This window comes from Elephantulus edwardii, unplaced genomic scaffold (assembly GCF_000299155.1).
Source record: "Elephantulus edwardii isolate Elephantulus edwardi_28Jun2011 unplaced genomic scaffold, EleEdw1.0 scaffold00075, whole genome shotgun sequence".
In the NCBI taxonomy this organism is placed as follows: domain Eukaryota; kingdom Metazoa; phylum Chordata; class Mammalia; order Macroscelidea; family Macroscelididae; genus Elephantulus; species Elephantulus edwardii.
Window position 1 is genome coordinate 15,496,844 of NW_006399825.1, and position 21,660 is coordinate 15,518,503.

The 21,660-nt window shown below is 41.6% G+C and overlaps 1 protein-coding gene and 1 pseudogene across 1 annotated transcript in view; one reads left to right on the forward strand and one right to left on the reverse strand.

Annotated features, from left to right (window-relative positions):
* The window catches only part of PLEKHM3 (pleckstrin homology domain containing, family M, member 3), a 205,490-nt gene extending 198,803 nt beyond the window's left edge, over window positions 1-6,687 (reverse strand). Inside the window, exon 1 of the mRNA XM_006889130.1 lies at window positions 5,958-6,687. Within this exon, the coding sequence (XP_006889192.1) occupies window positions 5,958-6,564 (607 nt within the window). The 5' untranslated portion in view covers window positions 6,565-6,687. The remainder of the gene's footprint in view (window positions 1-5,957) is intronic.
* A 7,240-nt stretch (window positions 6,688-13,927) lies between these two features.
* Window positions 13,928-14,911, forward strand: LOC102871094 (annotated as a pseudogene).
* The last annotated feature ends 6,749 nt before the right edge of the window (window positions 14,912-21,660 follow it).

Consider the following 21,660-nt stretch of genomic DNA (forward strand, 5'->3'; position numbering starts at 1 on the left):
GCAACAATGAATGAATGAAAACCCAAAATCTCTGTAAATGTTCATTAAAACTAATAAAATTTAATAATAATAAAAAAGTATAGTTCTATCCTGATATTCCAAGCACTGTATGTAGAATTCAACAAAATATCACCTATCATGTTATACTTGGAGTGATACAATTTTCTATAATATGGTTCATATTTTCAAAGGAACAGATGGATATACAAGCAATTACTGATAATACACAGCCCAGTAAAATATGCTGTAGGAATAGAAAGTGAAAGAAAAAGGTAATTTCCATCGAGGAAAAATCCAGAAAGGTCTCAGGGATGATGTGACTTGGTCCTTGAGAGATAATGGGGCTTTTGAAAGTGAAGAAGGAAGGAAAGGCATCCTGGGGTGAAGAAACCCCAGGAGCAAGGTTGGAGAAGCTTGAGAAGACACGCTGCGTTTAGAAGTGGGACACGGCTAGGGAGGAGGAAGGTGGAAGGCGATGTGGCTGGGAAAACAGCTGGCTGCTTTAGGAAGCTCACACTTGACTTTGTATGGATCGCCAACCTCAGTTCATTCAAAGAAGAGAATGATCTAACAAATCTGTGTTTTACGAAGGTAATGCCAGCTTTATGAAACCAGCAATTATTACTCTTTTTAGCTATGATGGTTTTATAGATAGCAACTTTGCTAGGTCATGGTGTCCAGCTGTTTGGTCAAATACTAGCCCAGATGCTGTTCCGACATATTTATACATGATTAAATCAGTTGCTGACCTTATATAAAGAAAATTACCTTTTAACATGTAGGCGAGCCTTATCCAATCAACTGAGGGCCTTAGGAGCAAAGAGTTTACTGAAAGGTGTAATCTAAGAGTGAAGAGTTTACTGAAAGGTATAATCTGGTTCTAGATTGTAAACAGACACATTGCCAGAGATCTTCTCTTCACTCCTCCTATAGCCTGACCTATGGATTTGAGACTCAAGACTGAAGACATCTTAAGCATGTCACCTGATCTAAGATCTTATACTAACTATGCCCCCACAATCATGTGAACCAGTTTATTAAAATCAATCTTTCTCTTTTTCTGGGTCCTGCTTCTCTAAAGAACTGTGACTAAGACATTAACTAAGGAAGACAAAGTACATTTATCAAACAACTACCAAAAAATGTTAGACACTTCATTGTCAAGCATTCCCACACAGAAATGTTAGGAATCAGAATGTGGGCTGTGGATGAGTGTTGGTGAGTTTTCAAATAGCTGCCAGGAGCCAACATTCAATAATGGAGCCAATAGAAACTATACAAACATATAAAATCAACTTTCTGTGACCTATTTTAGCAACTTCTTTGCATTGACTAATCTTGCTAAAGGGTGAATCATAAATTCAGCAAGAGACCATGTCCTGGTGACCTCACTTATTCTAAGCCTGCAGGAATATTCCCCCCTCAACTGGCTTCAGGCTTTTGAGAAATATCATAATTGAAAAAGCAGTAGTTTTAGTGTAAGTTCCATATTTTGTCTTTTTTTTAAAAAAAATGTTTTAAGTCAAAGATGGGGAGAGAGGGAACTGAAGCAGAGTGATAAAAAACCCAGGATAAAGAAGCTCTACTGCCATGGTTATTCTAGCCCCAAAGAAAGTCTCTGCTTGAGCCCTTCTCCTGAAGTAGTTAGAACAAAAAAAATGCAGGCAAGGGGATGCTACCAGGTCACCAGAGAGTGAAACTGACTGAAACAAAAAGCCAGCTGACCAGTGCCCTTGCCAGGCAGATGAAAATGAGAACACAGTTGGGGAGGAAAAAGTAAGTTCGATTCTGGCAGTTTGTAGAGTTTCGGAGTTTGATAGCTAGTCCAAAGAATTTTTTTCCATTTTGATTTTAAAAATTCCAACAGCAGTTCATCCAGAAGTGGAATTATAAGGCACACAGAAAACCTTTCTGTGTTAAATAATTTCAGTTGTACCTATGTTTCCATCATGATTTTACTACTGAATGTTGTTGTTATGTGTTGTCCTGTCCACTATGACTCATAATGATCTTATGAACAACGGCTCTGAACTTTGCCCTATTCTGATCTACCTTACCATCTCTGATAAACTTAACCCAATCCAGGGTCTTCCTATAACTGAAAGGAGTATGGAAAGTAGCTCCCATACAATCATGATTCAGGGTCAGTTCAAATACATTCTACCATGATAGAATTTAAGATAGGAAGGATACAAATATTAGCCTGCCTCTTCAGGCTTATAAACTGGAGACAACAGACATTAAGTGATTTTTCCAAATCAACATGATAAATTAAGGGTAGACCAGAACAAGACATTTCTCAAGTCCCACTTCAGTGCTCTTTCAATTTCCACCACCCATATATACTTAATTATGCAAAAATCTAACTTATTTTACGACCAAAGCAGCATTTATCTTTATTAAGACTCAAGAATCCACTTATCTATCTACAACTGGAGCAAAAGAGACAATGGTCATCCTTAATGAAAACTGTTAGAAATTTTCATATGGGAAGGAAGAGAGGTGGTGGTGAGGGCAGAGAAGGACTAAACCACTCTTAGACTTTCAAGCTATTCAGTGTGAGATCAGAAGAGAATCCAGGTTGGGGGGGGGGGAAGGAGAACTGGGAAATGTAAGACCATGCATAAAGTGGCTGGGCTAGACATGAACCTCACCAAAGGGAACCCATTTGACCAAGTTTTATTTCTTTTGAGGAGCCCTGAGCCTCTACACACACCTTGATGAATTCTTAGCATAGCAGGAGTAGGAAGCAGGATGATGATGAGTCATTTTTAGACAGTCTGAATTCGAGATGGCTGTGGAATATGCCAACAGCGATGTCCACTAGGCACTCAGCTATGTGACTCTTAAGTTCAAGAAACAGATATTGCCTGTCCTGGCCTAGGTTCTAGACGAGACACTACACTGCTACCCTCTGCTTTGGCTTATTCCTTTAGGAGAAACAATGACCCTTTCTTCAGTCTGGGTGGCTAATTTCAAAGGATTCAGGGAAAAGTTCACTCAAGGTCTTGGACTATCTTGACCAGTACACACATGGGAGTTGGGCTGTACTCCTCTCACTTTTCAAAACAGTGGGTGATCAGACATGTATCCAGACTGCTTACAGGTGGGCGGGGAGCACTAACTGCTTGCCTGTCACCTGGGGAGCAATAAAATCTTCTTGCCTCTTCCAGAAAGAAAAGATGTCATGAAAAAAGAAACCTGGTATGCCCTTTGTCCACATTTGCCAATTCTTGTGAGGAGGTGGATGCTACTGGATGACCAAAGGTGACACAATTAATTACACTTTACCAATGACTGGAGAGGTCACTTGTCATGCTTCACTTTTCAAAGTATCATTAAGTTACTTATATTTCTACATAGCTTAACATCCAATTTAAAAAAAAAGGAATTACAAAATAATAATCAAGGTCTGTCAAATACTCAAGAAAGAAGTCCAGAACTTAAGAGAATGCAAAAAAAAAAAGAAAGAAAGAAAAGAGAATGTAAAAAGGTCCTTATATTTTATAATCAGAAAAATATTGGGGGGAAATACATACAAGGAGAGCTCCATGCAATTTACTGTCTCTGAAAACCACTGCAGGGTCAGCTATGAGTTAGTTCCGACTTGATAACACACAACAACAACAATACACAGCTCAGTGGTAACAGCATCTTTGCTTTACTCTATTTCAGCTAACAAAAGGTTACAGAGGAATGCTGTACTTTTGGATGGCAGGCAGAGCCTGCATAAAGGAGATCGTCGCGAGGAGAAGATGGAGCAATGATCTGCCTTGTCTGAGGTCTCAGGGAAGGGGAAGCCCATGTGAATGTCTGCATGCATATGTATGTTCTTGGTGGACGTGTTTATAAAATAGAAAGAAAAGGAATCAAGGCCTTCCACCACGAGGTCCTAACTGACCTCCGAGCCCTTCCTCTCACCCCTCAGAATGAGCCCTGCTCTACTCACTGGGTCAGCCTCTCTCCTCTGCGTGCCCACAGAGCCTCTTCTCTGCTCACACCATGATCCTGACGACTGCATGTCTTTCTGCATCTCAGTGTCCTTCAAGGTCCAACTCAAGCTCCATTTTCTCTAACAAGCTCTTCCTGACAAGTCAAAGCCAAGTGTCCTCTCCTTCATTTATGTACTAATAGTCACTGTCACTTTCTCATTTAAAAAAAAATAAATGCTAACAATATAAAGAAAGTACAAACATTTCAATGGACCACAGACTGTCTCTTACCTTCTTGAAACTCTATCTACATTTGATCTCAGCTAAATGAGAAGCTCTTTAAGGCAAGGGCGGCATCATCACAATGCTTTGGATCCATCATAGACAAACCCAATTTGTTGTCCTGTAAATGTGTACTGATGTGAGCAGGCAGCATCATACAGTGTTCATAGGAAATTACTGTATTTAGCATGAGAATACTTTGATCCTATAATAAGAGAAAATTAACCATAATTGTCTAGGATTTGAGATTTTTTTTTTCAAGTGTTGGAAGTTAGAGTTCACCCAGAGGTATACTGGACGTAAGGCCTGGCAATCTGCTTCTATTAAAAATCAACCACTGCTCCAGTGCAATGTTCATTATCCATCCACTCTTATCCTATTTTCCTTCCAAACCCTCAGGTCAATCCTACTTTATAACGGTGTTATGCAGTATTTATCCTTTTGTGACGGAGATATTTCACTCAGCATAATGTTCTCCAGGGTCACCCATGTTGTGTAACGTTTAATTCATTGTTTTCCAGCACTGTATAGTATTCCATTGTATAGAACAGGTGACAGAAAGAACTGTTTAAAAGGAATATATTACTAGGCATTATATGTATGACAACAGCTTAGAATAAGGGGTATATTGCAAAGGAGGACTGGAGGTGGTGTAGGGAGGTAATTGTTCAACAATGAATGAATATTTTTTAAAAAAGTGAAGGGTGACAGAAGATGAGGGGGTAAAAATGTGGAACAATGAATGAATGAAAATCTAACTTTTCTGTTGCTGTTGTTAAATGCTGTCACGTCGTAGGTGACTCATAACAACCCTATGAATGAAAGACCTGAATACTTGGTATAACTTTCTTCATTTCTCCAAGTTCACACGGTTTCCAGAGGCAAGCTATTTCAGAAGAGGATGCCACTCCTGCTCCCAAGATTTTTTTAAACAGGGAGCTCCAACAAACACTCCACCATGGGTGACCAATATTGCATTTTACCCATCAGTGTCATGCTGTCCAACATCACAGCAACCATGACTCACCTCTGTACAGCAAATTGACAGACCAGTGCTATAGCACCTAGAAGAATGTTTGACCAAAAACAATTAAAAGCTGGCCCAAGGACCATAGGCCCACAGTTCATCTGGCAAGTCCCATTTGCTGACACCCACATGGGACAAAAAGAAAGGCATAAGGGCACCGAGTGTTCCATGCCTGTCCCTCATCAAGATGTGAGAGATCATCACAACTTCCACCTTAAGATCGACTAGCACACTAGCCCTCAGCTTGAAGGCGAAGCCAAGCACTTCAGCATTTAAAAATTCCAGCATGCCCACATGCGGGTAGACTGTTAACCAGAGACCCCCAGTTCATCTGGCAAGTCCCGTCTGTTGATAGCCACTTGGGACAAAAAGAAACTGTCATTAAAATAATAATTAAAATAAAAAAAATTTCTTTTTTAAAAAACTTAGCCACTTCAAACCCTCCAGAGTACAAATCTATCCCCCATGAGTAAGCAGCAATTCAGTGGCAACTGGTCTGGCCTTTGGTTTTGGTTTTATACTCATTACTTCTTAAGAAGATAGCAAGAAAGTATTTTGCCTCAGCTAAAGTACAAAAGTTTTTAATTTTAAGAATAAGAAATTTTAAGAAAATCAGACTGTGATATCAGAGGGTAAGATTCTCATGAGGTAGATGTTAGATTGATGAAGAAAAAACCCAACAACTGTTTTAACAGCAGTCAGATATAAAAACATACCAGTATTTCCTTGTGCATCTTCTAACTTATTTGGGGAAGGTAACAGAAAAGACGGCCTGGTGAAGTGAGGGCCCGGCAGAGACGACTGCTGCTGTGGCTGCTGCAAAGGCGTGGATTTGAGGACGACCCTCCAGTCCACTTGAGTGACATCTGACCTGGAGCGTGTGTGCCCTGGCTTGAAAGTAGAGGTCTCGTCCAGTAAGTCATTCACAGAACGAGGTCTTTCCCTCCGACGCTGGCAAATGTTGAAAAAATTGAAGGTTGATGCTTCCTTTTGTTCCATCCAGGAAAGGTTATCTGGAGCTGTTCCCCTCTGGACCAGAAACTGTTCTTTGGCAGGAAAGACATTGTGAGCTTTGGTTTCTAAGAGCCTGCTGTTACAGTGGTCCCAAATCATGCCCCCTTTGCCCAGGGAGGCTACATTTCTGATAGCACCATTGTCTGGTATGTTACTGAAAACTTCGTGCCCTACCAGTTCAGGGACTTCCTGAATCCCATAAACCTCTGCTTGTTGTACAGCCTTTTCAAGCTTAGTATCGAAAGAACTGAAGAAATCTTCTGTAACTTCCAAGGCTGGGCTGATATCATCCACTTCCAAGGCCTCCATGTCACAGACTCTACAAGGCCTTACCCTTCCAAGCAGGTTCAGAAAAGGGCCTCTTGACCATTTACCCAACACAGGGAAGTGTGTCTGCAAGAGAGTTCTAGAAACAACTTGAAGAAAGCTTCCTTTGGCTGCCTGGAGCAGGCCAAGCACAAGTTAGTGTTTTCCTGGTCCATGTAAAAACAGGCATTAAAAGAGGGGAGAGAAATGTTCCTTTGAGACTATTCTTCAGGGAGATCACTGGGAAGACGCTGGTCAAAGCAATGTCATGGATTGATCCTTGATTTCCTGGAGGAAAACAAACAGGACAACATTGGTACCCAGTCCACTTTTGTTCTGTAGGACACAAAGTTCCCGCATTACTTCCCCATCTTTGTACCTCTTCCATGGTATTCACACACAAAGGTTGGAAACACTCGCATAGGAGTTCCCTTGTAGGGAGTACGCACCACTCCCGGCTTTGTATGAAGACTTACACAGAGCAGGGTGGAGTACTTGATAGGGAGAATTAAGGTCAACAGTTTTTACTCACACAGAAAAGCCTTTGAGAGCAGTTGTGAAAAGGCTGCTGTGGCAAATCTCTGTGATATGTTAACCTAAAACAGTAATCAAAAGAGACTAGGAATTCTGAGAGCAGACCAGTAATGATCAGTTTGAAAGTCCTACATGTATGCGTTCTTTCACAAACCTTGAAAGCACTGATGATTTGTTGGGCCTAAAGGTGCAAGGGGGAGGGAAAGTGAAAGATTCTGCCCTGTTATTAAACCTGGATGCATTGTGCCTGGATGTTTGGGCTTAAAACACATAATGCCAACTGAGGACACTGGAATCCTGGGTGGTACAGTCAGAGAATTCTTCCATATCCTTTAGAAGGCTTCTGGCTCAACACTCCCTGAGGTTTCTAGGATTGGTCTAAGGATACACGTTCAGCCTAGAGGCTGCTGAAAGTCCTAGTAGCAGGCTTTAGCATTTTCTTTCTCTGAGCCTCGAATCCTATACTTTATAGTTCAGCCTGGGTAGAAAGACTCTCATGAGCACTAACTCACTCTCACTGAGATCTCCAAGGCCAGCTCAAATTAGTAAAGATCTTGACAGGGATGCTCTTGGCATGTGCTGTTCAATATGGTGGCACTGGCCACAGGTGGACACTCTGCTGGCATAGTCAGTAAGGAGTTTCACTGCTAACCCAAATAGTGTGCTTCAGTGGTTCAACTCCACCAGCAGCTCCAAAGGGAGAAAGATGAGCAGTCTTCTCTCCTGCGATTTACATGCTCAGAACCCAAGGGCTGACCAATGGCTCTCCCTCAATGGCAAGGAGTCTGAGTTTGCTTAAGTCAAAGGTGGGGTTTTCAATTTAAATTTGCTAAATCCAAATAGAGAATGACGTTTGAAAGTCATCTACAGGAGCCGGGTTCTACAGAAGGTGTTGGCTGGGATTGGTGAGCATTAGGGTAGAATGTTGATTTGCTAAGGGGAGTGAGACAATGCGATAAGGCCTCCTATTTAAAAACCCTTTTGGTTTTTAAAACAACCCTTTGGTTGGCAGTATGGGGCTGGAATCCAGTTTGAAAGTCATCTGCAGTAGCCAGGTTATGAACATGGAGAAAAGACCAAAGTTATGAGTCACCTCAACTCAATGGCACTTAACAACAATAACAACATAGAGAGAGCTATGTTGGCCTAGTGGATAGAAAGTTATGTTACCAAGCCCAAGTTGGGTGATTTTAATCTACGGCCCTCAGGCCTGGTTTAAATTTTTTTTTTTTCAAACATTCTTCTGAGTGGTATAGCACTGGTCTGTGCATTGCTGTATAGAGGTCACTCGCGGTTGCTGTGACGCTAAACACTGTGACACTGATGTGTCAAATGTGATAATGGTTACCCATGGTGGACAATATTTGGTGGAGCTTCCTGATAAAAACAAGCTTAGAAGCAGAAGTGGCATCCACTTCCGAAATAGCTTGCCTCTGGAAACTCTATGAACATGGAGAAATGACCAAAGTTATACAAGTGTTCAGGTCTTTCGTTCATAGGGTCATTTTGAGTTGTCTGTGACTCTACAGCACTTAACAACAACAACAACAACAAAGCCAAATAAGATGAAGCAGTCAGTTACTCGGTCATACAAGTCACTTCATAAGTGTCTAAGAGCAACATGTCTCTGGTGGCAGATGAAAAACATTTCCATTATCATAGAAAATTCCCCTGGATGGTGCTACTCTAGACAAGGATCTGTAAATACAAATGCCAGCGAGGCCTGGCAAGTAATAAGCAGAGGATGGAAAGGGTTAGTCAGTAAGAGGAAATGAGAACCACTGGGAAATGGTGGCACAGGCCTTCATTTCAGGGGCCGTTTGTACTCAGCCCCAGTGGGGACTTGTCCTGTTGAAGTGTCAGCTCAGTACTGGGATGTCTCTCAATCTCTTAAGGTCAGAAAGTTCGCACTTGTACATTATTTTTAACTTCCTTGCTTTTAAATGATGGCATCAAATTAATTTTAAAAGGTAAGGGAGGGATTCCTCTGCTTAAAACCCTACCATGGCTTCCCATTTTATTCAGTGTGTATAAAAGAAGCTGCACTGCAATCCCAGAGGTACGCGGTTCAAATCCACCAGATGCTCTGCTGGAGAAGGAGGGAGCAATCTCCTCCTGTACCAGTCAGATCTGATTTGACAGTACATGTAAAAATAATACAATAAAAATAAAAAATAAAAAAAAAAGAAGCTGTTCTTTCAAAAGTCTGGCCTGGTTACCTCTGTCCTTCCATCTCTCTCCCCACTTCTACAGTGTAGGCCAGTGATACTGAGCTCCCTGGGACCTTCAAACGCACCAGACCAATTCCTCGTGAGGGCCTCTGGCTCAAAGGATCTTTCCCCTTGGCTGACACCCTCCTTTACCTCTTAGTTTCACCTTCTCAGAGAGATCTGCCCTAGCCACCTTATTTAACACGTTGCCGCAAATGACGGTAATATATCAAAAGGGGGGGGGATTGTTTCTAAACATGGTCGTCAATTCAAAAGTGTGCGGCAACGGGTTAATCATATTCCCTCACTCCCAATATTTCCAGTTCTCTTTGGCCTATTCTATCCTTTTCTCTAAGTACTTATCAACTATTAAATTCTCTGGAGACCTTTTAAAAGGATCACTTCATTCCTGTGCTAAAAACCTTGAAATGGCTGTGTTTCACTCAGAGTAAAGACCAAACCATAAATTTCCTGTCTGTTATTTATTATCTGTCTCCTTCTGCTCAAATATGAGCTCCATGAGAGTAGATATTCTTTTCTGTGCTGTTCATGGGTGTATCCAGATTTCCTAGAATAGCCCCTGGTGCACAGTGAGTATTCTACAACTAGTCCACGTTGAGTATTCTGCAACTCATCCATGGCCTATCGATTTGCACTCTCTGTTCACTACCAAAAGCAACATGAAGAATGTGGTAGGTCATTACAATAATGGTCTTCCAGGACTCACATTCCTTTGCAATGCACTAGTATGGTGCCTTACCTCCCATCAAGAGTGATATCACTCTTCTGAAATCCTAAAAAGGTCATGTTGTAAAAAGTCCAGTTAGGAAGTGAGAAGTCACTGAGAAGAGAGACAATGTGTCCTGGAAGACAATAGCACCAATGTTCAGACACGTGAGTGAGACCGTCTTGAATCCCCTAGCTTTAGCCAAGCCACTGAAAGAACGCATTTACGTGAACTGCAGGTGAGATTAATGGAAGAACCAACCCTGATTTTCAATTCATAAGACTGTGAAAAACACGAAATCAATGCTGTTTTTAAGTCTAAGTTTTAAAGTGGCTCGTCACATCACAACAGATAACTAAAGCAGAAAATTGTAGCAGAAATGAGCATTAATTAAAAGACAGAAAGAAAGATGATTCTTTGAGATTTTTCTTCATTGAGATTTCTGTGAAGATAACTAGACGTGTTTATCAAAACAGTGTCTCAGTTCCCTGGAAGAAAACAAGCAGAAGAACTACGTTGACACAACATTAATGTAACAAAGCCCTAAAACATATGGATGTTCTGCCTAGTAAGAAGCTAGGAAACTTAGTGAAATTTAGATGAACAACTACTGCTGTAGAGTTGAAACTGCCTCTCAGCTGACCATCCGGCAGGTTTTATAGGGTGTAAATCGCATAGAGAGAGAATGTTCATCTTCTTCTGTGGAACGTCTGACAGATTCAAACCACCAATAAGTGACCACCTTTGGGTTAGCAGTACAGCTCGTTACAGACTATGCCTAAAAAGGACAAGCCAACTAGTGGGGAACAATGGAGAAGACTGCACAAAATGTAGAAAATACAGCTAGTGATCAAAATGAAAAATATTTTAGAAAATGTTGTCAATGAACTTCTGCATCTGGATAATGAGATTTTTTTTTACAAGAAAATAACCTTAAGATAGAATGGTTTTTGTTTTCTTTTTAAGTTATGAGATGATGAGGATGGAACAGGATAGGGCAAGGTTCAGATCTGTCATTTATAGGGTCGCTATGAGTCATAGCCAACTTGACAGCACCTAACAACAACAATGATAAAGTCCAAAGAGAGAGAAAAAACAATAAAGGAACAATTTGATTGCAAGTAGAATTTAGAGTAATATGAGCAGTTCAAGAGTTGCAAGACTGCAAAGTAAAACTGTTTCTTGTCTACAGATAAGATACATACGTAAAAAGATTTAAAATTACTTAAACTCCATAGGTAAAAATTAAACCTAGAATGATGCCAGTAAAATAAGGCCTCAGGATTTAAATAAAAACAAGGGTATGTCAGTAGGATATATCTACAAGTTTTGACATGACACCTACTATACCTGAAAGTCATGCATCCACCCGTCTATCTGCCATTTATTAAGGTCCCAAAAGATATTTGTTGTTGTTGTTGTTAAGTGCCGTCGAGTCATAGGCGACTCATAGCAACCCTATGAATGGAAGTCCTCAACACTTGTGTGACTTTCATCCCTTCTCCAGGTTCATAGGGTTTCCGGAGGCAAGCTATTACGGAAGTGGATGCCGCTCCTGCTTCCACCAAAAGATATTAGGCACAAGAAATATAAAGATAAATATGACAAAGTTTTTGACGGTACCAAGATCACAGTTGATCATGATGAGTCAAATAAAAAAATAAGTCCAAACTGTTTTAAGTGCCAATATAGAAGTTTGAACCAGATTTGGTGGGAGAAGAAAAGGAGATGGGTCAATTGTTGATAAGCAAAGGAGGAGATGTCAAGAAAGCCTTCAAAGGGGAGATGACTCTTGAGCTGAGCCTAGAAAAACTGTTCTATGCCCTGCTGGCTGGGAAGAAATTTTCTCTCATTGCTGTTGAGTCAAAACTAACTCATAGCCGAACCTCCAGTGGGTTTTCAGATCCTAAAATTGCACAGTGGAAGATAGTCCATCTCTCTCCCTTGGAGCACCTGGTGGATTTGAACTGCTGGTCTTTGGGTTGGCAGCAAAAGTCCTTATTCATTAGGCCACTAGAGCTCCCTAGGAAGAAATTATGAAGAGCAAATGACTTTTTCAATAGCAACTAAGGTGAGTAGTGGGCTCTGAGCTCTAAGAGTGAAATCTTATTCAAATTCCAAGTCTACCTTTTCCATTTAAGTGATGTGAGGTAGAACTTTGCTGAAACACCCTCACCACTGCACCCTAAAACCTACTCTTGAGTTACCTCTATACTGTCAACATTTCAAACACTGATTTGATCATTTGATAATTATAGTTGTTTATCTGTCAGCTTTTCTGTCTTGATTGTAAAGCTACTTATAGGCAGGTAATATGCCCAACACACATATTTGTGGTTGTTTAAACAAAGGGTTTCATATTTTCCATCTGTAAAATCAGGAAACCAGTATCTACTTTTCTGGAACAATGTAGGTACTAGGGAGCTTTGGTGGCCTAGTGGTAAGGAGCTGCACTGCCAACACAAACATATGCAGTTTGAATCCAACAGCTAGTCCTCAGGAGAAAGATACCATGCCATTTACAGCTTCTGAAAACCAAAACTATGTTTTAGCCTCTGAAAACAAAAACATAGCTGGAAAGTCAGCTATGGGTCAGTTCTGACTGGACGGCACCTAACAACAACAAAGATAGTAATATTAAGGTGCTGGAACAACATAGGGCTCTAACAAAATTCGTTTCTTACAGCTCCCTACCTGCTCAGTTACACCATGAGGAGTACGCTCCTGGTGGCAGTCACTATGCCGTCTTTCCTTCCTCTGCTCCTACAGCTGAGTTCATAATGTGCCCACCGGGTTCACACCCACTTACCAGAGTGCCAACATCAGGCCCAGCAGTCTGCAGTAACTGGTCAGGATGGCCCACCCCAGCCTTTGTCCCAGGAACCTGGAATGCAGAATCAGAGATTGTAGTTAATATGGGTTAAGTTAGGGACTGAGAAACTAGGCAAAGCTGATACCAGAGCAGCTATGCTTAAGCACATGCTCATACGCAAGAATGCTTCTCTTCACAGAAAGAGAGAAAATGAAACAGAAGCTTCTTGAGATCATGACATCCCAGAGAGAGGAAGAGAAATCATGACAAGTACTTTGGCTCTTGATGCTCTTTTTCAGCCTCAGGATCCAATTCGCTGTGAGGCCCTTCTGTACTCCTGCCCTTGGCTCTGAGAGAGAATACCCTGGCCTTCCAATAACCTCTCCCATTTTTCACACAGAGTGGTGCTCTGTTTCTTCAAGAGTCTTGATGTAGACAAGACTCAGTCATACAATGATGTCTACTTGTGACAGTCCTCACTTACCTTTCTATCCCAGGAATCCTGATTATCACAATTTCACATTCTACTGTGTGTGTTCAGAAAGCTATTCCTTCTTAAATACGTACTTCCTCCTAAGCCACTCTTTAAAAATGTCCACTCTTCCCCTGACCCTGGGTCTTCACATCCTTCTTCCACTCCAGCCACACGGGCTTTTCAGTTCCTCTCAGGTTTGCCCTTTTTTAACTTCAAGAACTTCCTACCTGTCATACTCCCTGCTGGAGGGGATATCCTCCTCCCCCACCAGCTTACTTAATGCTCAGTTACCCTTCAAGTCTTCACCTGACATTTCTTTTGGCAGATTGTAATCTCCAAAAAATGGCTACAACAGTTCCTAAACCACATACATTCTTGCAATAAGAACTTACTAACGCCTCCAATTAAGGGATGAGTTTCTTTTATCACTTCCTCAAATCTGGACCTGATTTGGGATGTTGTAAGCAACAGAATACACCAATATAATGCTGGGCTCATGTCATGTACAGCCCGTGGCCTGGTACCTTCCTCTTCCAGCCTCTCAGAACACCAAGTCCAAGTTACACTGCTCAAGAGAGAGGCCATGAAGTGGTGCGTCATGAAGGCACATGAGGTAAGAAGCTGGGATGACAGTCCAGTTGAACCTTCAGATGATTCCTGCCCAGTTGCCCTGTAACTGCAGCTTCAGAAAAGGTCTTGGGTAAGAACCACTTAGCTGAGCTCCATTAACCCACAGAACACAGAGATAATAAACTGTTTTTTAAAGAAATCTTTGCAGTGCATCTAAATTCCAAAATCAATCTCCATAATAGTCTATGTGTTTCCTACTGCCAAAGGGGCCCTTTAGGGTAGTGAGAGAAGACCTTCACCCTGAAACCCACAGCGTCCCTTTTCAGCAGGAGGTAGCTAAGAGAATACGCCATCCCCTTTTCCTTATGAATCAGGGTGAAGTCTCTCTCAGGGAGGAGTGATAGAAAATGGCAAAGGACACACTGACAAAGGAGATTAATCAGAACTGGCTTTGACAAGCACTGTGGCAATTGGACAATTAAAACAGATATTCAGTGGGGGGGAAAGAAGAACAAACTGGGGAGGAGGGTGGAGAAAGCGGTGCAACAATGAATGAATGAAAACCCAAAATCTCTGTAAATGTTCATTAAAACTAATAAAATTTAATAATAATAAAAAAAGAAATCTTTGGGAGTAATTTTTTTACTCACTAATAATAAGCTAATAATAATAATAATACTAATAATAAGCCTTTCCACTGCAGCAGCCATAGAAGTACAGCAGCCGTGGCTGTGCATTACCCCATGGCTGTGGGCCTCACCAAGGGCCACCAAATAACCAGGAACGTGAGCAAGCCAAGGCCCAGCCGCCCCACGGGTGCCTCACCAAGCACACCAAGTCCCTACAGGACAGGATCCAAGAGTGTGTGGCTTTGCACCACGGAGCTGCTCAAAGTCTCCAAGAGCAAGCGGGCACTCAAATTCATCAAGAAAAAGATGGGGACACACATCCACGCCAACAGGAAGCGAGAACTCAGTAATGTGGTGGCCGCCATGAGGAAAGCGGCTACCAAGAAGGGCTGACTGTGCCCCACTGTTCCCCAAAGCCCTCATCCATCTGACGTAATGAACTGTTTGTTGCTGTAGTTGTTATATGCCGTCCAGTCACCTGTGGCTCATAGCCATGCTAATATAACAGCCCTAAGCCCTGCTCTATCCTGTGCCAATCTTTTGTCTGCTACACACCTACCCCCATTACCCCAGTCACTGAATCAATCCATCTTCTTCCTCTTCTGTGCTGTCCATCCACCCTCACAAGCATGTCATCCCTCTCCAGGGACTGGTCCCTCCTTGCAAGATGTCCAAAGCATGTCAGACGGAGCTTCAGAATCCTTGCCTCCAAGGAGCAACCTGCTTTCACCTTCTCCAGGACAAACTTGTTTGTTCTCTTAGCAGTCCATGGTATATTCAATACTCTTTTCCAACACCACAGCTCAAAGGCATCAATTCTCCTTCTATCATCCTAGTCATTGTCCAGCTCTCTGATGCATAGCAAGTGACTGCAAAGACCATGGCCTGGATCAGGTGCACCTTAGTCTCCAGACTGACATTGTTGCTCCTCAGTACCTTGCAGAGGTCTCTGACAACAGACTTTACCAATGCAATACATCTTTTAATTTGTTGGCTGTTGGTACCAAGAGTGTTGATTGTGCTGTTTATAATCTCAGTCTCTTCATCATCCATCATGATGCTGCCAATCAGCCCAGTGGTGAGAATCTTTATTTTCTTGATATTGAGCTTCAATTCATATTGAAGACTGCAGTCCTTGACTGTCTCCAGCAAGCATTTCAGGTCTTCCTCAGTTTCAGCAAGCAGGGCTGTGTCATCTGCATAACACATATTGTTGATGAGTCTTTCTCCAATTCTAATGCCACATTTCTCCTCATAGAGCCCAATCTCCCAGATAATCTGTTCTGCATATAGACTGAAAAAGTATGGAGATAGGACACATCCCTGGTGTACACCCTCTCAATTTTAAACCATGCAGTGGTCCCTTGCTCAGTTCTGACGACTGCCTCCTGGTCCAAGTATAGGTTTCGCATAAGCACAATTAAGTGCCCTGGGATTCCCATTCTTCTCAGAGTCAGCCATAGTTTGTTGTGGTCCACACAGTCAAACACCTTTGTATAGTCAATGAAAGACAGACATTGCTCTGGTACTCCCTGCTTTCAGCCTAGATCCATTTAACAGTAGGTATAATATCCCTAATACCACAACCTCTTCTAAACCCAGTCTGCACTTCTGGCAGTTCTCTGCTGATGTGCTGTTCCAGTCATTTTTGGATAATCTTCAGGAGAATCTTGCTTGCATGTGATATTAATGATATTGTTCTATAGTTTCCATACTCTTTTGGATTACCTTTCTTTGGAATAGAAACAAATATAGTTCTCTTCCAGTCAGTTGGCCAAGTGGTTGTTCTCCAGATTTCTTGATACAACTTGGTGCACACATCTAAGGCAGCATCTGGTTGTTGAAATATATCAATTGGTATACCATCAATTTTTTAATTACAGTTTATTATTGTTTATTACAGTAATAAACTGCAATAAATAAATAAATCACACATCAAGTCTCATCACTTCCTAAAAAAAGCATTCCTAGTGTCCCAGACAGCAAGCATAGCAGTAAGTTCCTGTGGCACCTACCCTCATATTTCCAATTACCAATTTCAATGTAACAGCTGCACTTAGAGGCTGCATGTACTTTGTCCACCCCTGAGTTCCCAGGGAAAAGTTACAATTCAAGAAATATTTGTTGAAAGCTGATGTTATTGCTGTTATATGATTCAAAATACTGTTTGAATTGATTCATAGCTGACTCTCAAGTGGGTTTTCAGAGTCAGAAATTCACATGGTATGCCCATTGTTCTGCCACAGAGCAGCTGGATTTGAACTGCGTACCTTTGTGCTGACAGTGTAACTCCGTACCACAAAATCACCAGAGCCACCTCTTGTTGAACAGATGAATAAGTCATTTTTTAGCATCAGCCTTTAGGAACTTTTGAAATTGTATTCTTTTCCCCCCCTTTTCTTCTGACTTCCAGCCTTCTCACCAAGCAATGACTACTATCAACAAACAGTAAAAACACGTATTGCTGTAAGCCAAAAAATGTAGTAGATGAAATCACTCTGTAGAGTAAGGAATGAGTTAGCGTACCAGTGTGAGGTATCTAGCTCTTTGCCTATACTTAAAAAGCAACTAACCTTATTAAAAGCCACAGTTTATATTTATTCATAAATAATTCATTCTATAAAAATTTATTGAAGCACCTACTACACTCTAGGTACAGAGGATAGAGATGTGAACAGATACAAATCCTGCCTTCATGAAACTTATACTCTAAGGGAGTATTTACTGTATATTCCAGGTACAGCTCGAAATGCTTTCACTGTTATATACACTGTTTAGTGTTTTTCTTCCCAGTAAAATGTAAACCTCAGGAGAGCAGAATTAACACTTGTTTTGTTCACTGAGGCATCCCAAGTGCCTGGTATAACATCTGGTGCATGAAAAACCACTGGCCAGATGAGTTAAATAATTAAGGTATTTACTCCTTTGTATAACATCCACAGTCTCACAATCTCTCCATCTTGTAGTTCCTGACCAGCAACCACGTTTTTTACTTCTTTTTTTTTTTTTTTTTGGTCCAACCTGAAGAGGCTTTCTAATTGCTCAGGCTCCCATAATGCTGTGGGCTTGCTATAGCATATTAAAATCAATGGAAAATTTCTCCTGATTCCATTTTAAATTCTAAGCTACGTACTAACAAGGACAATTCTTTACTTGCTCTTTTACCCTCTGACTGTGGAAGATGAGCAATCTCCTCCAGAATGAGTTACGGTTGCTGAACACCCACTGGAGGGCTGCCTACGAGCTGAATGCAACTGAAAAGCACTCAACTATATACCCCAGTGACGCTGTATCCTCTCCATCCTTTCCCCTTCAGCTATTTTCCAACCCCACTTTTTTAGGATTTCTTCTTTTCTCTAGGACAGCCCTTCATTCACTGCACTGCAAGGGTCTGAAGTGTAGTTTCTAGCACTGATTACTTCTTACCAGCTTGCTCATTTGGTTCTCAAATCATTAACTAGGAAGTTCTGGTGGCTTAATGGTAGAGACTGCACTGCCAACTTAAAGGTATGCAGTTCAAATCCACCAGCTGCTCTGTGGGAGATAGAAGGGCAATCTCCTGTGTGATTTACTGTCCCTGAAAATGTTTAATAACATAATCAGACAGGCCAAAAAATGAAGGGTGCCTGCCTGCGACAAAGTGAATGGAGGAAACAGTGTGTGGTTTGTCTCCCCACAAGACTGGAAACCGGGAGCTAATTAGAGCTGTGCTCTCCGTCTGGATCACGCACACTCGTTCTTGCTGGGTAGCCTCTGGCTAAGCATGTAGTCTCTCAGCGCCTCACTCACATATCTGTATTGAATAATATTGCTAATATTAAATTGCTTTGCATGTGGATCACTCACTAGGTAGCCGTTCCAACATGCCTTTCAAAATGTCTAATTAGGGAGCATAACATTGGACCTCATCCATTCAACAAACATTCCTGGCCTCTTCCTAGAAGGATGCGTCAGTGCAACAAGGACAAAGTCAGCAATCTATACATAAACGTACACATTTCCATCCAAACGTGAACTTTAGATGTTCCAGTCTATTTTTTTATTGAACGTTCTTTCCGTAAAAAGGAGTATTTCCCCTATTGAAGAAACTATTGAACAGAGAAATTGAGTCCCGTGTATGCCTCAAACTATAACAGGATGGAGAATCATTATATTACTATTTTCTAACAAGGAAATCTGCTGCTCAAGAGCTCATTAGGAAAGGCTAATTAATGCGATGAGTATGACACTCCTCCCACATACAGATACATACAGAATATGAACAATAATATCAGCCTAGCCCACACAGAGATGCCATGTTCTCCAGAGCTGGATGGTAAACCTCCCTGGATCCCAGTGCTGACCTCCTCCTCCGTCCACTTGACTAGGTGATTTGCAATTAGACTTTTAAGTGTTCAAAGAGTATTTGGAGCCATATAGTTTTGGAATTAGCTGGACTGTGAAGAAAAAGGCAGTGTCTTTTTTAAGATACTTAAAAATTGTTTCTATCAATCTGTTTTTTAAAACAAGAACAAAGCGTGATTACCAGGATGGCCAGCAGAAGCGACTCATACATGCTCTTCACTTGGACTAAGACTGTGGCTGACAATGAGTCTGTCAAGAGTTCCATAATGTAAAGGATCAACAACACGAGAACCTAATCCTAGAAAGATGGACTATGAGGGGGGCTGCAAGAGTATATGATATTCATGACGTTTGGAGCTAAAGACGATGTAAGTCCACAAAGAGAGCACTGACACAACCCACGCAGCAGACGAGAAGACTCAGAGGTCTTTAGAGATGGACAGCTAGAAACACAGATGGGATCACAGTTTCATAGGCTTGGTTGTTGTTGTCAAGCACTGTCAAGCCATCTTGATTCAGTGCCAACAGGTGAGAAAGCAGTTGCCTGATAGGGTTTTCCTGGATGTAAACTTTGCAGAAGAATATCGTCAGGTCTTTATTCTATAGAGCTGTTGTCAAAGGAACAGATGCAATGTGGTGGTGGGCCAGTCTGACTTCTACCCGCTTCATAAAGGGGAACTGTCCCCCTCAATAATACCCACAGTACTAAACAAACAGCTTCGTGATCAGACATGCCAGCCTACATGCTCCTGAACCTATTTCTACCAATCACTGGATCCAATGCTTATTGCAACTTGACTCTCAAGACTTTATTCACACTTGTGAGGTTTATTAAGGAGATAAGCTGGGGAGTAGGGGAGGCAAAGAATATCACCAATATACCAATATCATCAAGTCCAGGTTTAGTCCAGCAGTACCAAACCAGATTAACAGCAACACATAATTCCTCAATTATTAAAAGTCCAAGTTCAGTTCAGCAGTACACATGCAAGTAGACTCTGGTTTCCTCAATCATCCAGCAAACATTATCCCAGAACTGTTAGAAGTCAGCTTTTCATTCAGTCATCCAGCAAGTAAATTTAACTATGGCTCCATCTCCAAGGTTCCTCTGATTACACTTTGCCACAGTTACTTCACGGCAGTGTCACAGTCTCTTCACCCTCTCTCTACCACCATCTCTCAAAGTGTCTTCACAGTCCCTTCACCACCATCTTTAACAGTGTGGACAGTGTTGTTATATTGGTCCCAGAGCTGTTGATGATTTGTAGGACCATATGTCTGCAGTTAAGGTAGCCGGAGACCATGATGCCTATCCCATCACAGCAGGGGCTAAGGCAATGGCTAGAAAAGCCAATTTTTAAGGATTCTGACGCCCCAGCTGCCAACCCTTCACCTACTAGCCAAATAGTTATGTCTACAGGGGCTCCTCATTCAGAAGGTATGTGTGTGTGTGTGTGTGTGTGTGTGTGTGTGTGTGTGTGTGTGTGTGTATATTATCCAAGTTTCAAAAAAGAAGTCTAGTGTCATGCTATATACAAGGAAGATAGCATTTGAAAAGTAACTTCCATAATGTTTTTCTTACTTCTGAAAGAAATAATCCTTATTACAGAAACTTCAGAACATTCATATTTAGAAAAGAAAATAAAAAAGTCATGACCTCATACCCAGAGAAAATAATCATTAGTTGTGTTTTTATCCAATATTTAGTTGGAATCTGACTACATACACAGTGTGAACATACTCAATTATATACTCAAAAAGGAAATATCAGTAAATATTGATCCTGGGGTGGGGGAAAGTGCCAGGGAGTTCTGTGACCACTTCATACCTTACAACTTGGCCCAAGGCCCCACCTGATTGAACTTCTCTACTCTCCAATGGCTTTACAAACACCCCTCCTTACACAGACCCTGGTGTTTTCAAGGAGTCCCAGCAGGGTGAAAACGGCTAGTATGGTCAGCTGCTCATCAGAAGTGTAGAGGTCTGAGTCTACTCAGAGACGCCCAGGAAGATAGCCTTGATAATCTACTTCCAAAAAATCAACTGATGATTCAAAGGCCTACAGAATGTAGTTTCACCCTGACACATATGGGGTAACCATGAGTCTAAGTCAATTCCATGGCCACTGGGTTTTCCTTTGTGCTTTCAAAGTCCATAACTTATGTGATGCTTTAAGCAGTCCCTCCTTAGGTTATCTCATCCAAGTTGTCATGGACATCGCACTTCGTGTTCCCTTTACTTCTATCATTTCATCTGAAGTCTCCATCCTCCTCCTTCCCAGACTGGTCTCCTTATCAAATGTGAGCACTACCTGAACTCCCTTGTCTGCATGTTAACTGGTGAAGCCAACTGGCCTGGTATGAAGTTGTGCTGCAATCCCAAAGGCAAACACACTGTTCTAATCCATGAGGAGAAGAATGGGCAATCTCCTCCTGTGCGATTTACCGCCTCTGAAGACCCGCTGGAGAGTCAGCTACAAGTTGCTTCCAACTTGATGGCCTACAACAGCAACAACAGTGGTGTCAATAATTACTTCTTTATAGGTAGATTTACATTTCTACCTGCAGTGTCAATCTCATACCTGGCATGTGTTCACTCATCAATACTGGCGGGCTGCTCACTATGGACTGGGTACAGTAACAGGCCCAGAGAAGTTAACAGTGAACAAAATCTTTCACTAAAACTCTGCTGATGACAAGGTTCAACTGTCTCATCATGACTTTCTTCAAACTTGACCTAACTTGCTTGAGCGACTTTGTACTTTTCTTCCACATACCTCTTCCCCCACCCCAAATTGG